Genomic DNA, 25070 nt, shown 5'->3' with positions numbered 1-25070 from the left:
AAACAGGGTCAGGGACTATGCACAAATTGCAATGGGTGACAATAAGTAACGCTGGAGCAAGCAAAAGGGCAGGGTGGGTCCTGAGCTTGTTTTACGCTGCTCAGGGAAAATGTTGTGGCTTTATAGATCTCCTCCCATGTTCACTATCTAGCTTACCAGAGCCAGCTATTTGAAGAATCCTAAACATACATCATTTGAGATACTTTCCACTTTGTGTGCTTTGAAATTGTGCCACTGTATGTGTCATTGCAAAGTCCTGGTTCATATCAATTCCTGCTCCGCCCTGCACTTACCCTAGCTGAACTAATATAACAGAGATCTAGTACTGGAGCTAGCTGAAACCCGGCACAAGATCTAGCTGAATCCTGGCACAAGAACTAGCTGAATCCCGACACAAGATCTAGCTGAATTCCGGCACAAGATCTAGCTGAATCTCCGCACAAGAAATAGCTGAATCCTGGCACAAGATCTAGCTGAATGCCGGCACAAGAACTAGCTGAATCCCGACACAAGATCTAGCTGAATTCCGGCACAAGAACTAGCTGAATCCTGGCACAAGATCTAGCTGAATCCTGGCACAAGAACTAGCTGAGTCCCGGGACAAGATCTAGCTGAACCCCGGCACAAGATCTAGCTGAATCTCGGCACAAGATCTAGCTGAAGCGAGCGTTGCGAGGGTCCGATTCTCATTGCCAACTGTGTCCATGTCGACTGTGTCGACATTCGGATCAAAAAACAGTGAAAAACCCATGTCGACCTTATGACCAGTCGACCTTCCTCATGCCGACCTTTATGCAAATTCGACCTTAAGTCATGTCGACCTTGGCCCATGTCGACCTTAACTCAGGTCGACCTTCCTGCCAGTCGACCTAGTGGGGTCGACCTAATGACTGTAGACCTAAATGCAGTCTGACGAATGATCCCATTCCATCTGGTACTCTGGTTCCAGATGAAGCTCCACTCTATCAAAATGCCATCTCTGGAACTAGATGAGTCCCTGCTCTGGTTATAGCCTAATCTCTGCTCTAGATCTATCAATCTCCCCCTCTGGATATAGCGGAGTTACAGGCTGGTACGAGCTTCATCCTGGCTCTACCTCTAGAAGATCCCCCACTCTGGTCCTGAATCCCAGCTCTGGTTCTAGATAATTCCCTCTTTTTGTTCTAGACAAAGTCACTGGTTTACTGTCATTATTATCTTCTAACTTCCATACTTATGAGGACATTATGGCTTCCTTACCAACATACACTCTCCCATGTTCTGTCGATGGATTGATCGCTCTGAATACCCGGCCTCCTGTCCGGAGCCCCTGGTTATAGAACATCCTCATGAGCTGGTGCCCCTCGCCGTATATCCCCGTGGGTCGCAAGGCACAGGTATAAAGGGTCTTCCCGTCCTTAATCTGAGCACAGAAATAAACCAGTTACTATAGTGTACCAGTACTGTAATAATGACACCAGTGCTTATAACAGCAATCCGATCTATCACCCGATCTGCCCAAATCACCGCCGGTTAGTCCACATCAAACCATAAAAATAGAGACAGGCAGGGGTGAGGTTGTGGCCAATTTCAGAGTTAGACAATCCACCTCTGAATCCGTCCCTGAGTGTTCTCTTACATAGTGGGATTAATTCAGACCAGATCAAATTTGTTCTTAAAATGGGTAAAAAAATGCTGCACTGTAACATGTGCAGAGAGAGAGTTAGATTTGGGTGGGGTGTGTTCAAACTGAAATCTAAATTGCATGTTAAAATAAAGCAGCCAGTATTTACTCTGCACAGAAACAAAATAATTCCCCCAAATCTAACTCTCCCTGCACCTGTTACATTCACCCAACCTGCAGTGCACATGGTTTTGCCCGGTTTGAGAACAAATTATTCCTACTATCAGTTCTCAACCAGGCCCAATGTGATCTCCTACATGGTATGCGATGGTATGGTACATGGTATGCGATGACCCACTAACACCAATGGGTCTCTCAGCACCTTACCTTTCTGCCATTGGCTTCCAGCACAATCTTCTCCGCTTTGGATTTGCTGAGTGGATACGCCTGATTGTGATATACAGGGTATGCTGTGTCTTCATTACCCCTGGAATATGTAGAGAGAGAGTATAGACAATGATGGAGGAGCTTTACCAAGATGGACACCGCGCTGCACTTACAAGCGCTCTCTTACACGTTACCTGTAGAACGGGTCTCCGTGTATATTTGGTCCTATAACTTCCATACTGCTGGTGTAAACCAGATACTGAATTCCTTCCTCCTCGCATACTCTCAGCACGTTCTCCGTCCCTGCAGACACAGGGAGAATGCAGGTTACCAAGCTAGTTACATTTCAGATCAGCGCTGTCTTATAAACTCAGGGGTATGTGAAGCCCATTCAGCCATAAATGAGGGATGAGGTCAAGGTAGGAATTATTATGAACTGATGTCCGCATCCCAAACTATGAATCAGGCCCAAATATGAGAAAAGGGAGAATTTGACATGGAACACACTGATATTTAGATATAATGAAGAACACGTATAAGAAAGGAATGATACGAGTGGTCCATAAAAGCAGCAATGACAGTGTTAGTGTACTTAAAGAACAACTCTGGCACTTGAGGCTTTCCTTAGTGATTCTGGCCTGCAGCCATAGCGGAGGAAGGGGGAGCACACGGAACGGTTGATACATCGGTGTATCGCAGGTATATGGATACATTCCTGAACATGAGAGAACCACCCCAAATTAATCCAGGCATTGTGACACAAAAGATGGTGGCCCTGCTACTGGCTTCGCAGCTAGGTTACGCACCCAGGGAACTATCGGTATTATGCGAGTGCTTCGAAACATAACGGAGCGCTCGCATGACAGTGCTGCAATTGCAATATTTCACACCTGCAGCAGGAGGCGGGGCCTAGCATGCGGAGCCACCCTTCTGTGTGCTGGCCAGCAATTGTCGTTGTAGAACCAGGCCCTGCATTAGGTGCTGTTACTCGGCCTCTGTGCCCTATGAGAAGGTTTCTATGGTTTTTCGCAGATTTCTGTTTTGACTGCTGTCAAGGAATACAGGGATCATCAAAGCAGGCTAATGAAATCTGTTACGCATATGTCCTCTGTTATGGAAATCCCTGTCACTAAGCCAGGAGTTGCTACGGAAACGTCCAAGTACAATCGCCAGGAAAAAAAACAGAAAAGTAGTCCCTCCGAGGAGACTGGACCTCTGAGTAATATCAGTCAGCAGCCCTTGCGCTCAGTGCCAAAGATCTGTTTCTGTTCTTCTTTGAATGTTTTACCAGAGACGCAGCTGCTCTTATTTGGACAGTCGCACAGCTGAAGCCGGCCCTGTGTGTTTGGATATCCTGTAAGCCACGGTCATGTTTCTGCTTATCCTGCCCCGATTCAAGCTCGCTGTTTGCCTACACCCTCCATCTTCCCCTGTGTGTACATATTCCTGGAGGATCTGGGGCGTGACTAGGGATGGCCATCGATTTAAAACCATTGATGGTTTATGGCCGTTGTTGAATACTTTTGCCATCGATGGGGGAGAACCAGATGGTCTTCCTCCATCGATGGCATAGCAAATCCAAAGTTTTGCTTTAGTTTTTCTTTTCTTCAAAGTGCCAGGACACTGAGCATACCTCTGCCCCCGTCACACATAAGGCCCCGCCAGTCAGTAAAAGAAAATGGATGACCATCGATAGGTAGAACTATCGATGGTCATCCATCACATAGCATACTTGCCTACTTTTGAAAATGAATTTCAGGGAGATTATAGTTGGCAGGAGAATTTTGCACAGCGCCCCATTGAGGGGGCATGTCAGGCTCCACCCAAAGGGCGTGTCTAGTTCCATATAAGGAGAGATTGCGAAAAGAGATTGTGAATGTGGCACCTAGAAGCGTGGGTGTGTACTGCTACATCTGAGAGGAATCTTTTAAAATTACTTATATCCAAATGTAAGTGAGCCCCAAAGCAGATAGTAAGAGCTACTGGGAAATGGCGCTGATGATTGAATGTAAATATCTGTCTCTAATTCCTTTTTTACCATAAAAAAAGTAAGAGTGTAATGTGGGCTAGGTGACATGAGGGAGATTGCTAGACTAATGAGGGAGAGAGGGAGATTGCTGCTATGTCAGGGAGTCTCCTGCAGAATGCAGGAGTGGAGGTAACTATGATGTAACAGTGTAATGTGGGCTAGGTGACATGAGGGAGATTGCTAGACTAATGAGGGAGAGAGGGAGATTGCTGCTATGTCAGGGAGTCTCCTGCAGAATGCAGGAGGGGAGGTAACTATGATGTAACAGTATAATGTGTGCTAGGTGAAATGAGGGATATTGCTAGACTAATGAGGGAAAGAGGGAGATTGCTGCTATGTCAGGGAGTCTCCTGCAGAATGCAGGAGGGGAGGTAACTATGATGTAACAGTGTAATGTGGGCTAGGTGAAATGAGGGAGATTGCTAGACTAATGAGGGAAAGAGGGAGATTGCTGCTATGTCAGGGAGTCTCCTGCAGAATACAGGAGGGGAGGTAACTATGATGTATCAGTGTAATGTGGGCTAGGTGATATGAGGGAGATTGCTAGACTAATGAGGGAGAGAGGGAGATTGCTGCTATGTCAGGGAGTCTCCTGCAGAATGCAGGAGGGGAGGGAACTATGATGTAACAGTGTAATGTGGGCTAGGTGGCATGAGGGAGATTGCTAGACTAATGAGGGAGATTGCTGCTATTTCAGGGAGTCTCCTGCAGAATGCAGGAGGGTAGGCAAGTATGTCACATAGTTTATTAATGGTCAGGGAAGGTACCGGAAGTCCTGAGGCATCAGTTGCCACTGCAAAAGCGCTTACACGATAACTGCTCCTCAGGTGAAGGCTAAAGGAAGCTCTGAGGTGATGGGAACTGGCTGACCTCCAGCGAAGGTCAAGTGATGCTAATGGCTGAACCAGGCTTGGTTCCGCTGAAGACCAGGAATGGTATATACATTGGTTTTAGCCTTACAGGTTTCATGCATTAAGTCCACGAGCATGGACAAGCATAAAAGGAATTAGAGCCTATAGTAAGAGGAACTTTCATTCACACAGCAGTAGGCCGAGTCACAAAGAGCATTATTCTTGGTGGTAGTGTCAGTAGTTGCCACTAGAGGGCAGCCTGTGACTGGATCTATATATAGCTCTACAAATGATTAACCAATAATTAGTTTCTATTTTCGCTAATACAATGGACGTGAGACAGGAGCCCTGAAATAAGGCAGAGAGAGGCCCCTACCTTCATTTATTGTGTAAAAAAAGGATCATTTGCATTGTGTTTGGTCTTAGATATTGTATTGCGGATTCTTTTTTCGTTCTTCTCACAGTATATTTATTCTCTGCATTGTTTCCTACCTGTCACGTTGACCTCAGTGACTTTGGAAGCTGGTACTTTGCCCCAGACATCCACCAGACTGGCGGTGTGTATGACAAGGTGGCTCCCACGTAGGGCTGTCCGGACGTCATCCAGCAGGGAGATATCTCCGGCAATCAGTCTGACATTCACTCTGTCTGAGAATGGAGCAGAACAGGTCAGTGAATGGGGGTAACATCTTACTGTTAACCAGGGCCGGTGCTAGGGAGTTTGGCGCCCTCCTGCAAACTATAAATTAGCTCCCTCCCATAATTTACAAAGAGACAAAGGCGCATGCAGAAAAAATGCACACTAAAATGAGGTGCACGCAGTGGGCACCGGCACGCAGCAAAAATGTACATCTTAATGCCCATTACACATTATGCCACAAATCGTATTACCTGTTACACATTATGCTACACTGTAATGCCCATTACACATTATGCCACACACCGTAATGCCATTACACATTAGGCTCCACAACGTAATATCAATTGCACATTATGCTGCACATCGTAATGCTTATTACATATTATACCACACACAATACTCCCTTTTACATATTATACCAAACACAGTTATTAAATATTATACCACATAAGTTCCGCTTACCGACATGCTCGTTATATGCTTGTTACCAGGATTACATGCTCATTGCCATGGTGGTTTACATGCTCGTTGCCATGTGGGATTACATGCTACAGTAGTTGCCCGGGATTCAGTATTGAATCCCGGCGGTCGGGATCCCGGCGTTCAGAATCCCGACGCCGGAATCCCGACAGCCGAAATGCCGACAAGGGGGGGACGTGGATCGCCCCCCTTGCGGGCTCGCTGCGCTCGCCACGCAGCGGGCCCGGTGCCTCGCTACGCTCGGTACACTAATTTATTCTCCCTCCAGGGGTGTCGTGGACACCCCAGGAGGGAGAAAGTGTCGGCATTTCGGCGGTCGGGATTCCGGCGTCGGGATCCCGACCGCCGGGATCTTAGCTGCATCCCGTTGCCCGGGGGGGAGTTACATGCTCATTGTCCGGGGGGGGGGGGGGAATTACATGCTTGTTGCCCAGGGCGGGTTACATGCTCATTGTCAATGGGGTTATATGCTCGTTGGCAGAAGAGGAAGTTACACGTTTGTTGTCAGGGGGATTACATGTTCATTGCCCATGACAAACGCTAGAGGTGCAGGGGACCTCTAGCATCTGTCTTTTTGGGTACTAAACATCCCCTTCCTCAGTGATGATCTAATGTAGAAAAGGATAAAGAATTGCTTTTACCGCCCCTAAATATATTTTTTGTAATTAACAGCTCTGATAAATAAGTAGGGATTATTTTAGATATGAAAATCAAAGTGCTGAGGAAAAGGATAGAAAGATTAGAACAAAGGAAGTAACAGTTTGCAATACCAAAAAAAGAAAGTAAATATAAAAATATAAACCGTCAAAAATGACTGTATTGTAATGATTTTTCATCCAGGCGACCACATGCGAGGAGTGTTTACCTGTTCGCTAGGCTAACATGCAGGTACCAGCATGTGGGGTAATATCTTACTGTTACCCCATAAAGGCCCAGGTACCAGCATGTGGGGTAATATCTTACTGTTACCCCATAAAGGCCCAGGTACCAGCATGTTGGGTAATATCTTACCGTTACCCCATAAAGGCCCAGGTACCAGCATGTGGGGTAATATCTTACCGTTACCCCATAAAGGCCCAGGTACCAGCATGTGGGGTAATATCTTACTATTACCCCCATAAAGGCCCAGGTACCAGCATGTGGGGTAATATCTTACTGTTACCCCATAAAGGCCCAGGTACCAGCATGTGGGGTAATATCTTACTGTTACCCCATAAAGGCCCAGGTACCAGCATGTGGGGTAATATCTTACTGTTACCCCATAAAGGCCCAGGCACCAGCATGTGGGGTAACATCTTACTGTTACCCCATAAAGGCCCAGGTACCAGCATGTGGGGTAATATCTTACCGTTACCCCATAAAGGCCCAGGCACCAGCATGTGGGGTAATATCTTACCGTTACCCCATAAAGGCCCAGGTACCAGCATGTGGGGTAATATCTTACCGTTACCCCATAAAGGCCCAGGTACCAGCATGTGGGGTAATATCTTACCGTTACCCCATAAAGGCCCAGGTACCAGCATGTGGGGTAACATCTTACCGTTACCCCATAAAGGCCCAGGTACCAGCATGTGGGGTAACATCTTACCGTTACCCCATAAAGGCCCAGGTACCAGCATGTGGGGTAACATCTTACCGTTACCCCATAAAGGCCCAGGTACCAGCATGTGGGGTAACATCTTACCGTTACCCCATAAAGGCCCAGGTACCAGCATGTGGGGTAACATCTTACCGTTACCCCATAAAGGCCCAGGTACCAGCATGTGGGGTAACATCTTACCGTTACCCCATAAAGGCCCAGGTACCAGCATGTGGGGTAACATCTTACCGTTACCCCATAAAGGCCCAGGTACCAGCATGTGGGGTAATATCTTACCGTTACCCCATAAAGGCCCAGGTACCAGCATGTGGGGTAATATCTTACTGTTACCCCATAAAGGCCCAGGCACCAGCATGTGGGGTAACATCTTACTGTTACCCCATAGAGGCCCAGGAACCAGCATGTGGGGTAACATCTTACTGTTACCCCATAGAGGCCCAGGTACCAGCATGTGGGGTAACATCTTACTGTTACCCCATAAAGGCCCAGGTACCAGCATGTGGGGTAATATCTTACTGTTACCCCATAAAGGCCCAGGTACCAGCATGTGGGGTAATATCTTACTGTTACCCCATAAAGGCCCAGGTACCAGCATGTGGGGTAATATCTTACTGTTACCCCATAAAGGCCCAGGTACCAGCATGTGGGGTAATATCTTACTGTTACCCCATAAAGGCCAAGGTACCAGCATGTGGGGTAATATCTTACTGTTACCCCATAAAGGCCCAGGCACCAGCATGTGGGGTAACATCTTACTGTTACCCCATAAAGGCCCAGGTACCAGCATGTGGGGTAATATCTTACTGTTACCCCATAGAGGCCCAGGTACCAGCATGTGGGGTAACATCTTACTGTTACCCCATAAAGGCCCAGGTACCAGCATGTGGGGTAATATCTTACTGTTACCCCATAAAGGCCCAGGTACCAGCATGTGGGGTAATATCTTACTGTTACCCCATAAAGGCCCAGGTACCAGCATGTGGGGTAACATCTTACTGTTACCCCATAAAGGCCCAGGTACCAGCATGTGGGGTAACATCTTACTGTTACCCCATAAAGGCCCAGGTACCAGCATGTGGGGTAATATCTTACTGTTACCCCATAAAGGCCCAGGTACCAGCATGTGGGGTAATATCTTACTGTTACCCCATAAAGGCCCAGGTACCAGCATGTGGGGTAACATCTTACTGTTACCCCATAAAGGCCCAGGTACCAGCATGTGGGGTAATATCTTACTGTTACCCCATAAAGGCCCAGGTACCAGCATGTGGGGTAATATCTTACTGTTACCCCATAAAGGCCCAGGTACCAGCATGTGGGGTAACATCTTACTGTTACCCCATAAAGGCCCAGGTACCAGCATGTGGGGTAACATCTTACTGTTACCCCATAAAGGCCCAGGTACCAGCATGTGGGGTAACATCTTACTGTTACCCCATAAAGGCCCAGGCACCAGCATGTGGGGTAACATCTTACTGTTACCCCATAAAGGCCCAGGTACCAGCATGTGGGGTAATATCTTACTGTTACCCCATAAAGGCCCAGGTACCAGCATGTGGGGTAACATCTTACCGTTACCCCATAAAGGCCCAGGTACCAGCATGTGGGGTAACATCTTACTGTTACCCCATAAAGGCCCAGGTACCAGCATGTGGGGTAACATCTTACTATTACCCCATAAAGGCACCAGCATGCGGACCCACCGGTCGCTCCTTATACGGCAATCTGATAGAGAGAATAGAGCAGAGATGTGAAATACATGTGTACGGGTTAGGTGTCTGCAGTTATGTTACATGATATAGATGAGAACAATATGCCGATTTGCCTGGGGGAAAGTGCGGCCTGGATTCTCTCCAGAGTGCGGCTCTGTACTGGATGCTGCACCACCTTCCTTCCGACATGGCATTGTGGAGTATGAGCACTGCGAGCAGTCACAACGATTTACAGTCCCATAATATTGTTACCCGACTCCCGTTATCCCAGCACTCGCTCCTTCTAGAAGATAGATTGTAAGCTTGCAGCAGGGCCCTCCTACCTCCAAGTCTGTCTGTTGTTACCCAGTTTGTCTTATCACTGTCTACTATTGTAAAGCGCAACGGAATCTGCTGTGCTATATAAGACGCTGTAACGGAATCTGCTGCGCTATATAAGACACTGTAACGGAAACTGCTGCGCTATATAAGACGCTGTAACGGAATCTGCTGCTCTATATAAGACACTGTAACGGAATCTGCTGCGCTATATAAGACACTGTAACGGAATCTGCTGCTCTATATAAGACGCTGTAACGGAATCTGCTGCGCTATATAAGACGCTGTGACGGAATCTGCTGCGCTATATAAGACGCTGTGACGGAATCTGCTGCGCTATATAAGACGCTGTGACGGAATCTGCTGCGCTATATAAGACGCTGTGACGGAATCTGCTGCGCTATATAAGACGCTGTGACGGAATCTGCTGCGCTATATAAGACGCTGTAACGGAATCTGCTGCGCTATATAAGACGCTGTAACGGAATCTGCTGCGCTATATAAGAAACTAACGGAATCTGCTGCGCTATATAAGAAACTAACGGAATCTGCTGCGCTATATAAGACGCTGTAACGGAATCTGCTGCGCTATATAAGAAGCTGTAACGGAATCTGCTGCGCTATATAAGACACTGTAACGGAATCTGCTGCGCTATATAAGACACTGTAACGGAATCTGCTGCGCTATATAAGACGCTGTAACGGAATCTGCTGCGCTATATAAGACGCTGTAACGGAATCTGCTGCGCTATATAAGACGCTGTAACGGAATCTGCTGCGCTATATAAGACACGGTAACGGAATCTGCTGCGCTATATAAGACGCCGTAACGGAATCTGCTGCACTATATAAGACGCTGTAACGGAATCTGCTGCGCTATATAAGACACTGTAACGGAATCTGCTGCGCTATATAAGACGCCGTAACGGAATCTGCTGCACTATATAAGACACTGTAACGGAATCTGCTGCGCTATATAAGACACGGTAACGGAATCTGCTGCGCTATATAAGACGCTGTCACGGAATCTGCTGCACTATATAAGACACTGTAACGGAATCTGCTGCGCTATATAAGACACTGTAACGGAATCTGCTGCGCTATATAAGACGCTGTCACGGAATCTGCTGCACTATATAAGACACTGTAACGGAATCTGCTGCGCTATATAAGACACTAACAGAATCTGCTGCTCTATATAAGACGCTGTCACGGAATCTGCTGCGCTATATAAGACGCTGTAACGGAATCTGCTGCGCTATATATGACACTGTAACGGAATCTGCTGCGCTATATAAGACACTGTAACGGAATCTGCTGCGCTATATAAGACACTGTAACGGAATATGCTGCGCTATATAAGACGCTGTCACGGAATCTGCTGCACTATATAAGACACTGTAACTGAATCTGCTGCGCTATATAAGACGCTGTAACGGAATCTGCTGCGCTATATAAGACACTGTAACGGAATCTGCTGCGCTATATAAGACACTGTAACGGAATCTGCTGCGCTATATAAGACACTGTAACGGAATCTGCTGCGCTACATAAGACACTGTAACGGAATCTGCTGCGCTATATAAGACGCTGTAACGGAATCTGCTGCGCTATATAAGAAGCTGTAACGGAATCTGCTGCGCTATATAAGACACTGTAACGGAATCTGCTGCGCTATATAAGACACTGTAACGGAATCTGCTGCGCTATATAAGACGCTGTAACGGAATCTGCTGCGCTATATAAGACGCTGTAACGGAATCTGCTGCGCTATATAAGACGCTGTAACGGAATCTGCTGCGCTATATAAGACACGGTAACGGAATCTGCTGCGCTATATAAGACGCCGTAACGGAATCTGCTGCACTATATAAGACGCTGTAACGGAATCTGCTGCGCTATATAAGACACTGTAACGGAATCTGCTGCGCTATATAAGACGCCGTAACGGAATCTGCTGCACTATATAAGACACTGTAACGGAATCTGCTGCGCTATATAAGACACGGTAACGGAATCTGCTGCGCTATATAAGACGCTGTCACGGAATCTGCTGCACTATATAAGACACTGTAACGGAATCTGCTGCGCTATATAAGACACTGTAACGGAATCTGCTGCGCTATATAAGACGCTGTCACGGAATCTGCTGCACTATATAAGACACTGTAACGGAATCTGCTGCGCTATATAAGACACTAACAGAATCTGCTGCTCTATATAAGACGCTGGCACGGAATCTGCTGCGCTATATAAGACGCTGTAACGGAATCTGCTGCGCTATATATGACACTGTAACGGAATCTGCTGCGCTATATAAGACACTGTAACGGAATCTGCTGCGCTATATAAGACACTGTAACGGAATATGCTGCGCTATATAAGACGCTGTCACGGAATCTGCTGCACTATATAAGACACTAACGGAATGTGCTGCGCTATATAAGACACTGTAACGGAATCTGCTGCGCTATATAAGACACTGTAACTGAATCTGCTGCGCTATATAAGACGCTGTAACGGAATGTGCTGCGCTATATAAGACACTGTGACGGAATCTGCTGCGCTATATAAGACACTGTAACGGAATCTGCTGCGCTATATAAGACACTGTAACGGAATGTGCTGCGCTATATAAGACACTGTAACGGAATCTGCTGCGCTATATAAGACACTGTAACGGAATCTGCTGCGCTATATAAGACACTGTAACGGAATCTGGTGCGCTATATAAGACACTGTAACGGAATCTGCTGCGCTATATAAGACACTGTAACGGAATCTGCTGCGCTATATAAGACACTGTAACGGAATGTGCTGCGCTATATAAGACACTGTAACGGAATCTGCTGCGCTATATAAGACACTGTAACGGAATCTGCTGCGCTATATAACACACTGTAAATAAATAAGATAACAAATATAATCTGATGGGTTGCTATGGGCAACATCCTACTGTATCTTCAGTAGAACTCCCATCCTAATAAATGTACCCCTATATGAGTACTAAGGGCCGCTGTCGTCATAGTTACAGGCTGTATGTGAGGATTATGGCCGCTGTCGTCATAGTTACAGGCTGTATGTGAGGATAAGGGGCCGCTGTTGTCATAGTTACAGGCGGTATGTGAGGATAAGGGGTCGCTGTCGTCATAGTTACAGGCTGTATGTGAGGATTATGGCCGCTGTCGTCATAGTTACAGGCTGTATGTGAGGATTAGGGGTCGCTGTCGTCATAGTTACAGGCTGTATGTGAGGATTATGGCCGCTGTCGTCATAGTTACAGGCTGTATGTGAGGATTAGGGGTCGCTGTCGTCATAGTTACAGGCTGTATGTGAGGATTATGGCCGCTGTCGTCATAGTTACAGGCTGTATGTGAGGATTAGGGGTCGCTGTCGTCATAGTTACAGGCTGTATGTAAGGATTACGGGCCGCTGTCGTCATAGTTACAGGCTGTATGTGAGGATTAGGGGCTGCTGTCGTCATAGTTACAGGCTGTATGTGAGGATAAGGGCCGCTGTCGTCATAGTTACAGGCTGTATGTGAGGATTAGGGGCCGCTGTCGTCACAGTTACAGGCTGTATGTGAGGATTAGGGGCTGCTGTCGTCATAGTTACAGGCTGTATGTGAGGATTAGGGGTCGCTGTCGTCATAGTTACAGGCTGTATGTGAGGATTATGGCCGCTGTCGTCATAGTTACAGGCTGTATGTGAGGATTAGGGGTCGCTGTCGTCATAGTTACAGGCTGTATGTAAGGATTACGGGCCGCTGTCGTCATAGTTACAGGCTGTATGTGAGGATTAGGGGCTGCTGTCGTCATAGTTACAGGCTGTATGTGAGGATAAGGGCCGCTGTCGTCATAGTTACAGGCTGTATGTGAGGATTAGGGGCCGCTGTCGTCACAGTTACAGGCTGTATGTGAGGATTAGGGGCTGCTGTCGTCATAGTTACAGGCTGTATGTGAGGATTAGGGGCTGCTGTCGTCATAGTTACAGGCTGTATGTGAGGATTAGGGGCTGCTGTCGTCATAGTTACAGGCTGTATGTGAGGATTAGGGGCTGCTGTCGTCATAGTTACAGGCTGTATGTGAGGATTAAGGGCCGCTGTCGTCATAGTTACAGGCTGTATGTGAGGATTAGGGGCTGCTGTCGTCATAGTTACAGGATGTATGTGACGATTAGGGGTCGCTGTCGTCATAGTTACAGGCTGTATGTGAGGATTAGGGGCTGCTGTCGTCATAGTTACAGGCTGTATGCGAGGATAAGGGCCGCTGTCGTCATAGTTACAGGATGTATGTGAGGATTAGGGGCTGCTGTCGTCATAGTTACAGGCTGTATGTGAGGATAAGGGCCGCTGTCGTCATAGTTACAGGATGTATGTGAGGATTAGGGGCCGCTGTCGTCATAGTTACAGGCTGTATGTGAGGATAAGGGCCGCTGTCGTCATAGTTACAGGATGTATGTGAGGATTAGGGGTTGCTGTCATCATAGTTACAGGCTGTATGTGAGGATAAGGGGCCGCTGTCGTCATAGTTACAGGCTGAATGTGAGGATTAGGGGCCGCTGTCGTCATAGTTACAGGCTGTATGTGAGGATTATGGCAGCTGTCGTCATAGTTACAGGATGTATGTGAGGATTAGGGGTTGCTGTCGTCATAGTTACAGGATGTATGTGAGGATTAGGGGCCGCCGTCGCCATAGTTACAGGATGTATGTGAGGATTATGGGTTGCTGTCGTCATAGTTACAGGATGTATGTGAGGATTAGGGGTTGCTGTCGCCATAGTTACAGGATGTATGTGAGGATTAGGGTCGCTGTCGCCATGGTTACAGGATGTATGTGAGGATTACGGGTTGCTGTCGTCATAGTTACAGGCTGAATGTGAGGATTAGGGGCCGCTGTCGTCATAGTTACAGGATGTATGCGAGAATTAGGGGCCGCTGTCGTCATAGTTACAGGATGTATGTGAGGATTAGGGGTTGCTGTCGCCATAGTTACAGGATGTATGTGAGGATTAGGGCCGCTGTCGCCATGGTTACAGGATGTATGTGAGGATTACGGGTTGCTGTCGTCATAGTTACAGGCTGAATGTGAGGATTAGGGGCCGCTGTCGCCATAGTTACAGGCTGTTCTCTCATCGCTCCCATCCTCATTGACAGAGCACAAAACCGTGCTTTCAGATCCTGTCGGCATTTGCAGGATGAGCTGCGTTACCTGACCAATGAGGAAGAGGAAGCATCACACAAGTGACATAATCCTGGGGTTAGATTGCATTGCTGTAGCCTTGCAGACAGCCAGACATATTGGTACATCCTCTGGTATATTAATATAAGAGAGATTACCCGCAGAAGGTGCGTCGGCGCTAGCTCACAGCCGTACATAGGCTTTCCTGTGCAGTGTGAAGGTCGGCAATGTGTAGACAGGTCTTTCCTGACAGTATATTCTCATCGCTCTCACACATCAGTGAGAGGAAGGGAATTTAGGGCCACCAGTGGCGGCACCGGGGGGGGGGGGGGGGGGGGGGGGCTGCAGCAGTTAATAATTCAGATAGAGAAGCCGCACCCACTGCCAGTGAGCCAGACAGAGGTCAGGTAAGCATACCTACCCTCCCCTTGCACCCCCCCTAACCATCCCTTTCTGCAGCCTAACCATAATCCCCATTACCCTTTCAGGCCACAGAGTGGTGCATCCACCCATGCCCCACTCTAGGGGGTGCTGTGGAGCCGGTGCAATAATGCACAGAGATTTTTCGATTGTCACCTGCAGTGTTGTCTAGCTGGTTCTGATTGGCTGATTGGATATATACCCCTCCTAAGGGGTATATTTAACTATGATAGAAACCCCTCACCCTGACAAGAGCTATGACTGCTGCTGGCTGCTGATAGCTGTGTAAGAGGGATCACAGCGGTAAATCTCCTGCGGCAATCCTCTTACGGCTAATTGCCAGCTCAGAGCGGCGATGGCAGGGGACGGGCAATCAAAGCTTTATCTGATTAATCTAATTAAGCAAAGCGTAATAATGCCAGCTGCCGTTGTGCCCTTTAGATGCAGATATCGGATCACACTCCGCACCTCAGAGTGTGACCGCGCGCCCACCAGCCCCGCCATCTTACACCTGGTTTTTGGAAGATAATCAATAGAATCTGATAGGTTGCTCTGGGCAACATCCCATCTTCAATAGAACTCTCATCTTACTAAATTTACCCCAATGATGAATATGAGGCGCAGTCTACCGGCTGTGAGGGGAAGCAGCTGCCTACCAGCGCCGGCCTGCTGGGAATTTACATAGACATAGAGAACGGTACACACGTGAGAGCTCTCGTTACCTCACATATGGAGTCGCCCAGGGTTACCGGCGTTACACACCCTGAGCACGAGGTCAACCAGTAGCAGAAACTCCAGAAATAGAACTATTTCCAGTTCTTAGGAACTCCTTGGAAAACAACAGGATTCGTGGAAGCCAAAACTGACGCCTGTAACGATATCACAGGAAATACCACAGAGGGGGAGCAGGGCCTGCACGCCAGGGTTATTCATTTTATCAGCTGGAAATGGTTCTGATCCCAAAATTAGCAGGGATTGTTTTCCAGATTAAGCTGGTTTTCAGTAATGATTGTGTGCGGCGAATGGGTTGTTTACTACGGGTACGCCGGCAGGGTCCATTATGAATATCTTAGCAAAGGCCTACGTTCCTGGTGAGACCTGTCCCGTGCGGTGAACAGTAAGAGGTTATGCTTTCCTCTCTGGCCCCGCTGGACAACGTGCGCCCAGCAGTTCTCTATTATTGCACACCGCAGTGCCTGACAAATCATCACACATTGGCCCTTATTCTGGTCGGCACACTCCCCTGCATGTTTGTGCGGGCAGCATTAAAATGAAACGCAAAGCTGCAAATTTCACAGCTTTGCCAGAATGACCTCCATTATACATAAGGGGCGATTTATCAAGTCTTGGAGAGAGCAAAAGAACCAACCAATCAGCTTTTGTTATTTTTCGTGCATGGCTTGTAAAAAAAAAAAAGAATCTGATTGGTTGGGACTATGGGACATTTATACACTAGTAAGTGGTTGTAGCGATTAGTGATGGCACTCAATGATTACGGTGCTGAACTTAATAGGGTCTGAGTTGGCGGAGGTCCAGGATTTCGGTCTGATAATGGCTGATCACGGGTTTTTAAAGTGGCACTCATTTTACACAGCAAACGCCTGGGCCAGGGGGTCACCGAGTTACTATGTGTGAAAGGGGCTTGCAGGTATATATGAAACACGTTCACATAACCATGTTCCTCTTTTGCAGAAAAGGGAAGGAATGAGGAGAGAGGAAGCGCACGTGTGAGGAAGATCCACAGACTAGATATGGTCTCAGAGCTATATATAAGTGTCTATGAATAAGTCACAAAGGGAACCTGTGCCACTACTTCCACATTGCAGTACTGTGGGAGAGGGGAAATATCTATATAACAGTGCTCTATGGTCAGAAGCACGCACCCCAAGCCGCCCCTCCAGCGGCTCCCATGACGGACAGATGGGGTAGACCATAGTGCAGCAGCACGCACCCCAAGCCGCACCTCCAGCGGCTCCCATGACGGACAGATGGGGTAGACCATAGTGCAGCAGCACCCCAAGCCGCACCTCCAGCGGCTCCCATGATGGACAGATGGGGTAGACCATAGTGCAGGAGCACGCACCCCAAGCCGCACCTCCAGCGGCTCCCATGACGGACAGATGGGGTAGACCATAGTGCAGCAGCTCGCACCCCAAGCCGCACCTCCAGCAGCTCCCATGACGGACAGATGGGGTAGACCATAGTGCAGCAGCACGCACCCCAAGCCGGCCCTCCAGCGGCTCCCATGACGGACAGATGGGGTAGACCATAGTGCAGCAGCACCCCAAGCCGCACCTCCAGCGGCTCCCATGATGGACAGATGGGGTAGACCATAGTGCAGCAGCACGCACCTCAAGCCGCACCTCCAGCGGCTCCCATGACGGACAGATGGGGTAGACCATAGTGCAGGAGCACGCACCCCAAGCAGCACCTCCAGCGGCTCCCATGACGGACAGATGGTGTAGACCATAGTGCAGCAGCACGCACCCCAAGCCGCCCCTCCAGCGGCTCCCATGACGGACAGATGGGGTAGACCATAGTGCAGCAGCACGCACCCCAAGCCGCACCTCCAGCGGCTCCCATGACGGACAGATGGGGTAGACCATAGTGCAGCAGCACCCCAAGCCGCACCTCCAGCGGCTCCCATGATGGACAGATGGGGTAGACCATAGTGCAGGAGCACGCACCCCAAGCCGCACCTCCAGCGGCTCCCATGACGGACAGATGGGGTAGACCATAGTGCAGCAGCTCGCACCCCAAGCCGCACCTCCAGCAGCTCCCATGACGGACAGATGGGGTAGACCGTAGTGCAGCAGCACGCACCCCAAGCCGCCCCTCCAGCGGCTCCCATGACGGACAGATGGGGTAGACCATAGTGCAGCAGCACCCCAAGCCGCACCTCCAGCGGCTCCCATGATGGACAGATGGGGTAGACCATAGTGCAGCAACACGCACCTCAAGCCGCACCTCCAGCGGCTCCCATGACGGACAGATGGGGTAGACCATAGTGCAGGAGCACGCACCCCAAACCGCCCCTCCAGCGGCTCCCATGACGGACAGATGGGGTAGACCATAGTGCAGCAGCACGCACCTCAAGCCGCACCTCCAGCGGCTCCTATGACGGGCAGATGGGGTAGACCATAGTGCAGCAGTACCCCAAGCCGCACCTCCAGCGGCTCCCATGATGGACAGATGGGGTAGACCATAGGGCAGGAGCACTCACCCCAAGCCGCACCTCCAGTGGCTCCCATGACGGACAGATGGGGTAGACCATAGTGCAGCAGCACGCACCCCAAGCCGCACCTCCAGCGGCTCCCATGACGGACAGATGGGGTAGACCATAGTGCAGCAGCACCCCAAGCCGCACCTCCAGCGGCTCCCATGATGGACAGATGGGGTAGACCATAGTGAAGGAGCACGCACCCCAAGCCGCACCTCCAGCGGCTCCCATGACGGACAGATGGGGTAGACCATAGTGCAGGAGCACGCACCCCAAGCCGCCCCTCCAGCGGCTCCCATGACGGACAGATGGGGTAGACCATAGTGCAGGAGCACGCACCCCAAGCCGCACCTCCAGCGGCTCCCATGACGGACAGATGGGTAGACCATAGAGCAGCAGCAAGCACCTCCAGCGGCTCCCATGACGGACAGATGGGGTAGACCATAGTGCAGCAGCACGCACCCCAAGCCGCCCCTCCAGCGGCTCCCATGATGGACAGATGGCGTAGACCATAGTGCAGGAGCACGCACCCCAAGCTGCACCTCCAGCGGCTCCCATGACGGACAGATGGGGTAGACTATAGCGCAGCAGCACGCACCCCAAGCCGCACCTCCAGCGGCTCCCATGACGGACAGATGGGGTAGACCATAGTGCAGCAGCACGCGCCCCAAGCCGCACCTCCAGCGGCTCCCATGACGGACAGACCATAGTGCAGCAGCACGCACCCCAAGCCGCCCCTCCAGCGGCTCCCATGACGGACAGATGGGGTAGACCATAGTGCAGCAGTACGCACCCCAAGCCTCACCTCCAGCGGCTCCCATGATGGACAGATGGGGTAGACCATAGTGCAGGAGCACGCACCCCAAGCCGCCCCTCCAGCGGCTCCCATGACAGACAGATGGGGTAGACCATAGTGCAGCAGCACGCACCCCAAGCCGCACCTCCAGCGGCTCCCATGACGGGCATATGGGGTAGACCATAGTGCAGCAGCACCCCAAGCCGCACCTCCAGCGGCTCCCATGATGGACAGATGGGGTAGACCATAGTGCAGGAGCACGCACCCCAAGCCGCACCTCCAGCGGCTCCCATGACGGACAGATGGGGTAGACCATAGTGCAGCAGCACGCACCCCAAGCCGCACCTCCAGCGGCTCCCATGATGGACAGATGGGGTAGACCATAGTGCAGGAGCACGCACCCCAAGCCGCCCCTCCAGCGGCTCCCATGACGGACAGATGGGGTAGACCATAGTGCAGCAGCACGCACCCCAAGCCGCACCTCCAGCGGCTCTCATGACGGACAGATGAGGTAGACCATAGTGCAGCAGCACCCCAAGCCGCACCTCCAGCGTCTCCCATGATGGACAGATGGGGTAGACCATAGTGAAGGAGCATGCACCCCAAGCCGCACCTCCAGCGGCTCCCATGATGGACAGATGGGGTAGACCATAGTGCAAGAGCATGCACCCCAAGCCGCCCCTCCAGCGGCTCCCATGACGGACAGATGGGGTAGACCATAGTGCAGGAGCACGCACCCCAAGCTGCACCTCCAGCGGCTCCCATGACGGACAGATGGGTAGACCATAGAGCAGCAGCAAGCACCTCCAGCGGCTCCCATGACGGACAGATGGGGTAGACCATAGTGCAGCAGCACGCACCCCAAGCCGCCCCTCCAGCGGCTCCCATGACGGACAGATGGCGTAGACCATAGTGCAGGAGCACGCACCCCAAGCTGCACCTCCAGCGGCTCTCATGACGGACAGATGGGGTAGACTATAGCGCAGCAGCACGCACCCCAAGCCGCACCTCCAGCGGCTCCCATGACGGACAGATGGGGTAGACCATAGTGCAGCAGCACCCCAAGCCGCACCTCCAGCGGCTCCCATGACGGACAGATGGGGTAGACCATAGTGCAGCAGCACCCCAAGCCGCCCCTCCAGCGGCTCCCATGACGGACAGATGGCGTAGACCATAGTGCAGGAGCACGCACCCCAAGCTGCACCTCCAGCGGCTCCCATGACGGACAGATGGGGTAGACCATAGTGCAGCAGCACGCACCCCAAGCCGCACCTCCAGCGGCTCCCATGACGGACAGATGGGGTAGACCATAGTGCAGCAGCACGCACCCCAAGCCGCACCTCCAGCGGCTCCCATGATGGACAGACCATAGTGCAGCAGCACGCACCCCAAGCCGCCCCTCCAGCGGCTCCCATGACGGACAGATGGGGTAGACTATAGTGCAGCAGCAGGCACCCCAAGCCGCCCCTACAGCGGCTCCCATGACGGACAGATGGGGTAGACCATAGTGCAGCAGCACCCCAAGCTGCACCTCCAGCGGCTCCCATGACGGACAGATGGGGTAGACCATAGTGCAGCAGCTTGGGGCAGGGACGGCCGGTGTATGATCCTATATATGAGAATAATAGGTAACTATGGGCCCCATTCAGACCTGAGTACACGGCTGCGGGCGATTACTGGTACACACGGATCACAGTACACATGTGCGAGGCCGTCCTGTGATTAACTTTTGCCTTATGTATAACGCCTCTGGTTCCTCTGCCCATTGTTTCCCCAGGACCTGCCTGCTATACCTCCCTTGTATCCACAGTGCCTCATGCCTCACCCGTTCTCAGCAGGCTGCTGAGCTGGAATAATCCTCATCAGCACAATTATTACACAGTCAGCGGGTGAAACCCGTGTGGGGCACAGGTCAGTGTCTGCGGCAGGACAAGGCAGGATTAAGCCTTCGGGGGGCCCGGGGCACTTTAGACAGGGGGGCCCCCTCCCACTTGTCATTACCAGCTGCAAACTGCATGGGAGAATATTACACTGTCAAAACACAGAGTAAAGGCAGTATAAACTTGGTCAATGGGTAACTGCAGGGGGGGGGGGGGATTAATATAAACATAAATATATGTATAAAATACCACATTAGAAGCCTGTGTTTGTCCCTCTGTACCTTACTCTGTAGGAGCCCTGACATTCTCAGCGCTACCTGTGATTAAAAACCCTCCCATGATGAGGCCGCTGCTGTCCTCCATGTGCCTGAGACGCATATGATGAGCTCCACCAAGCAGAGCTCAGCACAAGCCTCTCAGCATCGGACCTCTTGTGAATAGTCTCGTGGGACTTAGTCAACTCCCAGTAATGCACTGCACACTTGTGCAGTCAGTGCGCATTGGCTCCCGATGCTCAGCACCATTAATCATTGTCACATTGGCAGATAGGTGAAGCTGCAGCACTACCCCCACTCCCTTGCACAAAACCATTAGCTAAAAAAAATGTTTTTGTTTTTTTTAAATACACACACCAACCACAGGGGGCCCCTAGATAGAGGGGGGCCCATGGGTACTGACCCCCTCTGCCCCACGTTTAATCAGGCCCTGTAGCAGGATAATGACACCCTCTGTGCCCTATGCTCTGGGGCGCTGGATAATTATAACATTGTTATTTATAGTTACAGGAATACACAGCCTCTATATCCGGACACTGCCTGGTGTATCATTATCTCACTCGTCTCCTGGGAGCTGCCTTGTCCCTGTACACAGACGTTCTCCACCAGGTCCCAGAATCCCCATAGTAATGTTACTGCAGTCATGTGTGTGACCGGTGCCTATCAGCGCTCCCAGCGTCATGTTACCGTTACTTATATAGTGCCAGCATACTCCATAGCCCCTTACATCTATAGCCATTCCTCCTCTCACACGCAGGCCCCTTACATCTACAGCCATCCCTCCTCTCACACGCGGGCCCCTTATATCTACAGCCATCCATCCTCTCACACGGGGCCCCTTACATCTACAGCCATTGCTCCTCTCTCACAGGGGCCCCTTACATCTATAGCCATCCCTCCTCTCTCACAGGGCCCCTTACATCTACAGCCATCCCTCCTCTCACACGGGGGCCCCTTACATCTATAGCCATCCCTCCTCTCACAGGGGCCCCTTACATCTACAGCCATTCCTCCTCTCTCACGGGGGCCCCTTACATCTACAGCCATCCCTCCTCTCTCACAGGGCCCCTTACATCTACAGCCATCCCTCCTCTCACACACGGGCCCCTTACATCTATAGCCATCCCTCCTCTCACACGGGGGCCCCTTACATCTATAGCCATTCCTCCTCTCACACGGGGGCCCCTTACATCTATAGCCATCCCTCCTCTCACACGGGGCCCCTTATATCTACAGCCATCCCTCCTCTCACACGGGGCCCCTTATATCTACAGCCATCCCTCCTCTCACACGCGGGCCCCTTACATCTACAGCCATTCCTCCTCTCACACGCGGGCCCCTTACATCTACAGCCATTCCTCCTCTCACACGCGGGCCCCTTATATCTATAGCCATCCCTCCTCTCATACAGGGCCCCTTATATCTACAGCCATCCCTCCTCTCACACAGGGGCCCCTTATATCTACAGCCATCCCTCCTCTCACACGGGGGCCCGTTACATCTATAGCCATCCCTCCTCTCACACACGGGCCCCTTATATCTACAGCCATCCCTCCTCTCACACAGGGGCCCCTTACATCTACAGCCATCCCTCCTCTCACACGTGGGCCCCTTACATCTACAGCCATCCCTCCTCTCTCACAGGGGCCCCTTACATCTACAGCCATCCCTCCTCTCACACGCGGGCCCCTTACATCTATAGCCATCCCTCCTCTCACAGTGGCCCCCTACATCTACAGCCATTCCTCCTCTCTCACGGGGGCCCCTTACATCTATAGCCATCCCTCCTCTCTCACAGGGGCCCCCTACATCTATAGCCATTCCTCCTCTCTCACACGGGGGCCCCTTACATCTATAGCCATCCCTCCTCTCTCACAGGGGCACCTTACATCTACAGCCATCCCTCCTCTCTCACAGGGGCCCCTTACATCTACAGCCATTCCTCCTCTCACACGCGGGCCCCTTACATCTACAGCCATCCCTCCTCTCACATGGGGGCCCCTTACATCTATAGCCATTCCTCCTCTCTCACAGGGGCCCCTTACATCTACAGCCATTCCTCCTCTCTCACAGGGGCCCCTTACATCTATAGCCATCCCTCCTCTCTCACAGGGGCCCCTTACATCTATAGCCATACCTCTTCTCTCACAGGGGCCCCTTACATCTATAGCCATCCCTCCTCTCTCACAGGGGCCCCTTACATCTATAGCCATACCTCCTCTCTCACAGGGGCCCCTTACATCTATAGCCATCCCTCCTCTCTCACAGGGGCCCCTTACATCTATAGCCATACCTCCTCTCACACAGGGGCCCCTTACATCTACAGCCATCCCTCCTCTCTCACAGGGGCCCCTTACATCTATAGCCATACCTCCTCTCACACAGGGGCCCCTTACATCTACAGCCATCCCTCCTCTCACACAGGGCCCCTTACATCTACAGCCATCCCTCCTCTCACACAGGGGCCCCTTACATCTACAGCCATCTCTCCTCTCACACAGGGGCCCCTTACATCTACAGCCATTCCTCCTCTCACACGGGGGCCCCTTACATCTATAGACATTCCTCCTCTGACATGGGGGCCCCTTACATCTACAGCCATCCCTCCTCTCACACAGGGGCCCCTTACATCTACAGCCATCCCTCCTCTCACACAGGTAAAATCCAGGGTATACTGAATCTCTGTCACTGCCTATGGGAATGCGACCTTGAAAAAGCTGCTCCTAAGCAGTGAAACGCGTTGGCCAGGCCACCCAGCCACCCACCTACCCTTTCCATCCTGCTGCTTATTTCTACACCACCTTGGCTAAAACAAGAAGGAAAAAGAAAAAATTGTACCTTTTTCATTAGAGGAGAATAAGACCGGGACACCTATCCACCTATCTCCAATTGGAGTACCCACGTTTTGAAGGGACGCCACCTTTCTAAGGTACTCACCCTCGGTTTCTGACAGAACCCAAACCTACAGAGAATCCATCTAGAGGACTTTTTACCATCACTGTTCCCATTTGGAGGACACTCTGTACAAAGGATCACATGTCCCAGTGTCAAGGAGGACTTACAAAACATCCTCAATCTCCCTCTTCACCAGCCTGAGAGTAAGGTGATATATTCCAGCAATGGACGCAGCTTTTCCATTATCCCTATTTTTACATTTTTAACCCTTTCCCCATGCAATTGCACCATATATATAAATGTATGTTTTATTAAACTAATATTGCTATTTTTATTCAAAAAATTTTTTTTGTTCTGTCATCAATTCTGCGCAATCTACTCCCCCCTTGTTCTTGGCCTATGGGAATGTGCCTACAGCAATAAGGGCCACACGCCTGCTCAGTAACCCCCCATGTCAGAGGCAATACTCTGGGAGGCAATGGAGTCATCTGCCGCCGGGCTCCTGCTCCCAAGGGGCCACCTCTCCTCCCCTGAAAGTTTAGATTAGCTATTTAAAAGCCAACGATATTGCTTCTGAGGCAGAGTTATGAAATATATATGTGTTCTCTATATTTTTTAACAGAAATAAATATTTTATATAAGGTTATATATAGGGCTGTGTGTGTGTGTGGTACCAATATGTATCTTGCCTCCTGGCAATTGGAACGAACTTACGCCACTGCCCCATGTGATGCTCACCTCTGTGTATCTGTCAGGGTACAATACACAAGTGTCTGTACTTAGG

At 50.6% G+C, this 25070-nt stretch overlaps 1 protein-coding gene across 2 annotated transcripts in view; it reads right to left on the bottom strand.

Moving 5' to 3' along the window:
* Positions 1-25070, bottom strand: part of HSD3B7 (hydroxy-delta-5-steroid dehydrogenase, 3 beta- and steroid delta-isomerase 7) — a 46490-nt gene that overhangs the window by 2526 nt on the left and 18894 nt on the right. For both annotated transcript variants that reach the window (XM_083152362.1, XM_083152361.1), the window contains exons 3-6: positions 5363-5518; positions 2185-2293; positions 1991-2090; positions 1240-1402 (exon numbers count right to left, since the gene is read on the bottom strand). In XM_083152362.1, coding sequence (XP_083008488.1) covers positions 1240-1402; positions 1991-2090; positions 2185-2293; positions 5363-5518 — 528 coding nt within the window. The remainder of the gene's footprint in view (positions 1-1239; positions 1403-1990; positions 2091-2184; positions 2294-5362; positions 5519-25070) is intronic.

Source organism: Crinia signifera, chromosome 7 (assembly GCF_055691185.1).
Source record: "Crinia signifera chromosome 7, ASM5569118v1, whole genome shotgun sequence".
NCBI lineage: Eukaryota > Metazoa > Chordata > Amphibia > Anura > Myobatrachidae > Crinia > Crinia signifera.
The sequence above is the reverse complement of the archived record's forward strand: the minus strand, read 5'-3'. Positions and strand labels throughout refer to the sequence as shown.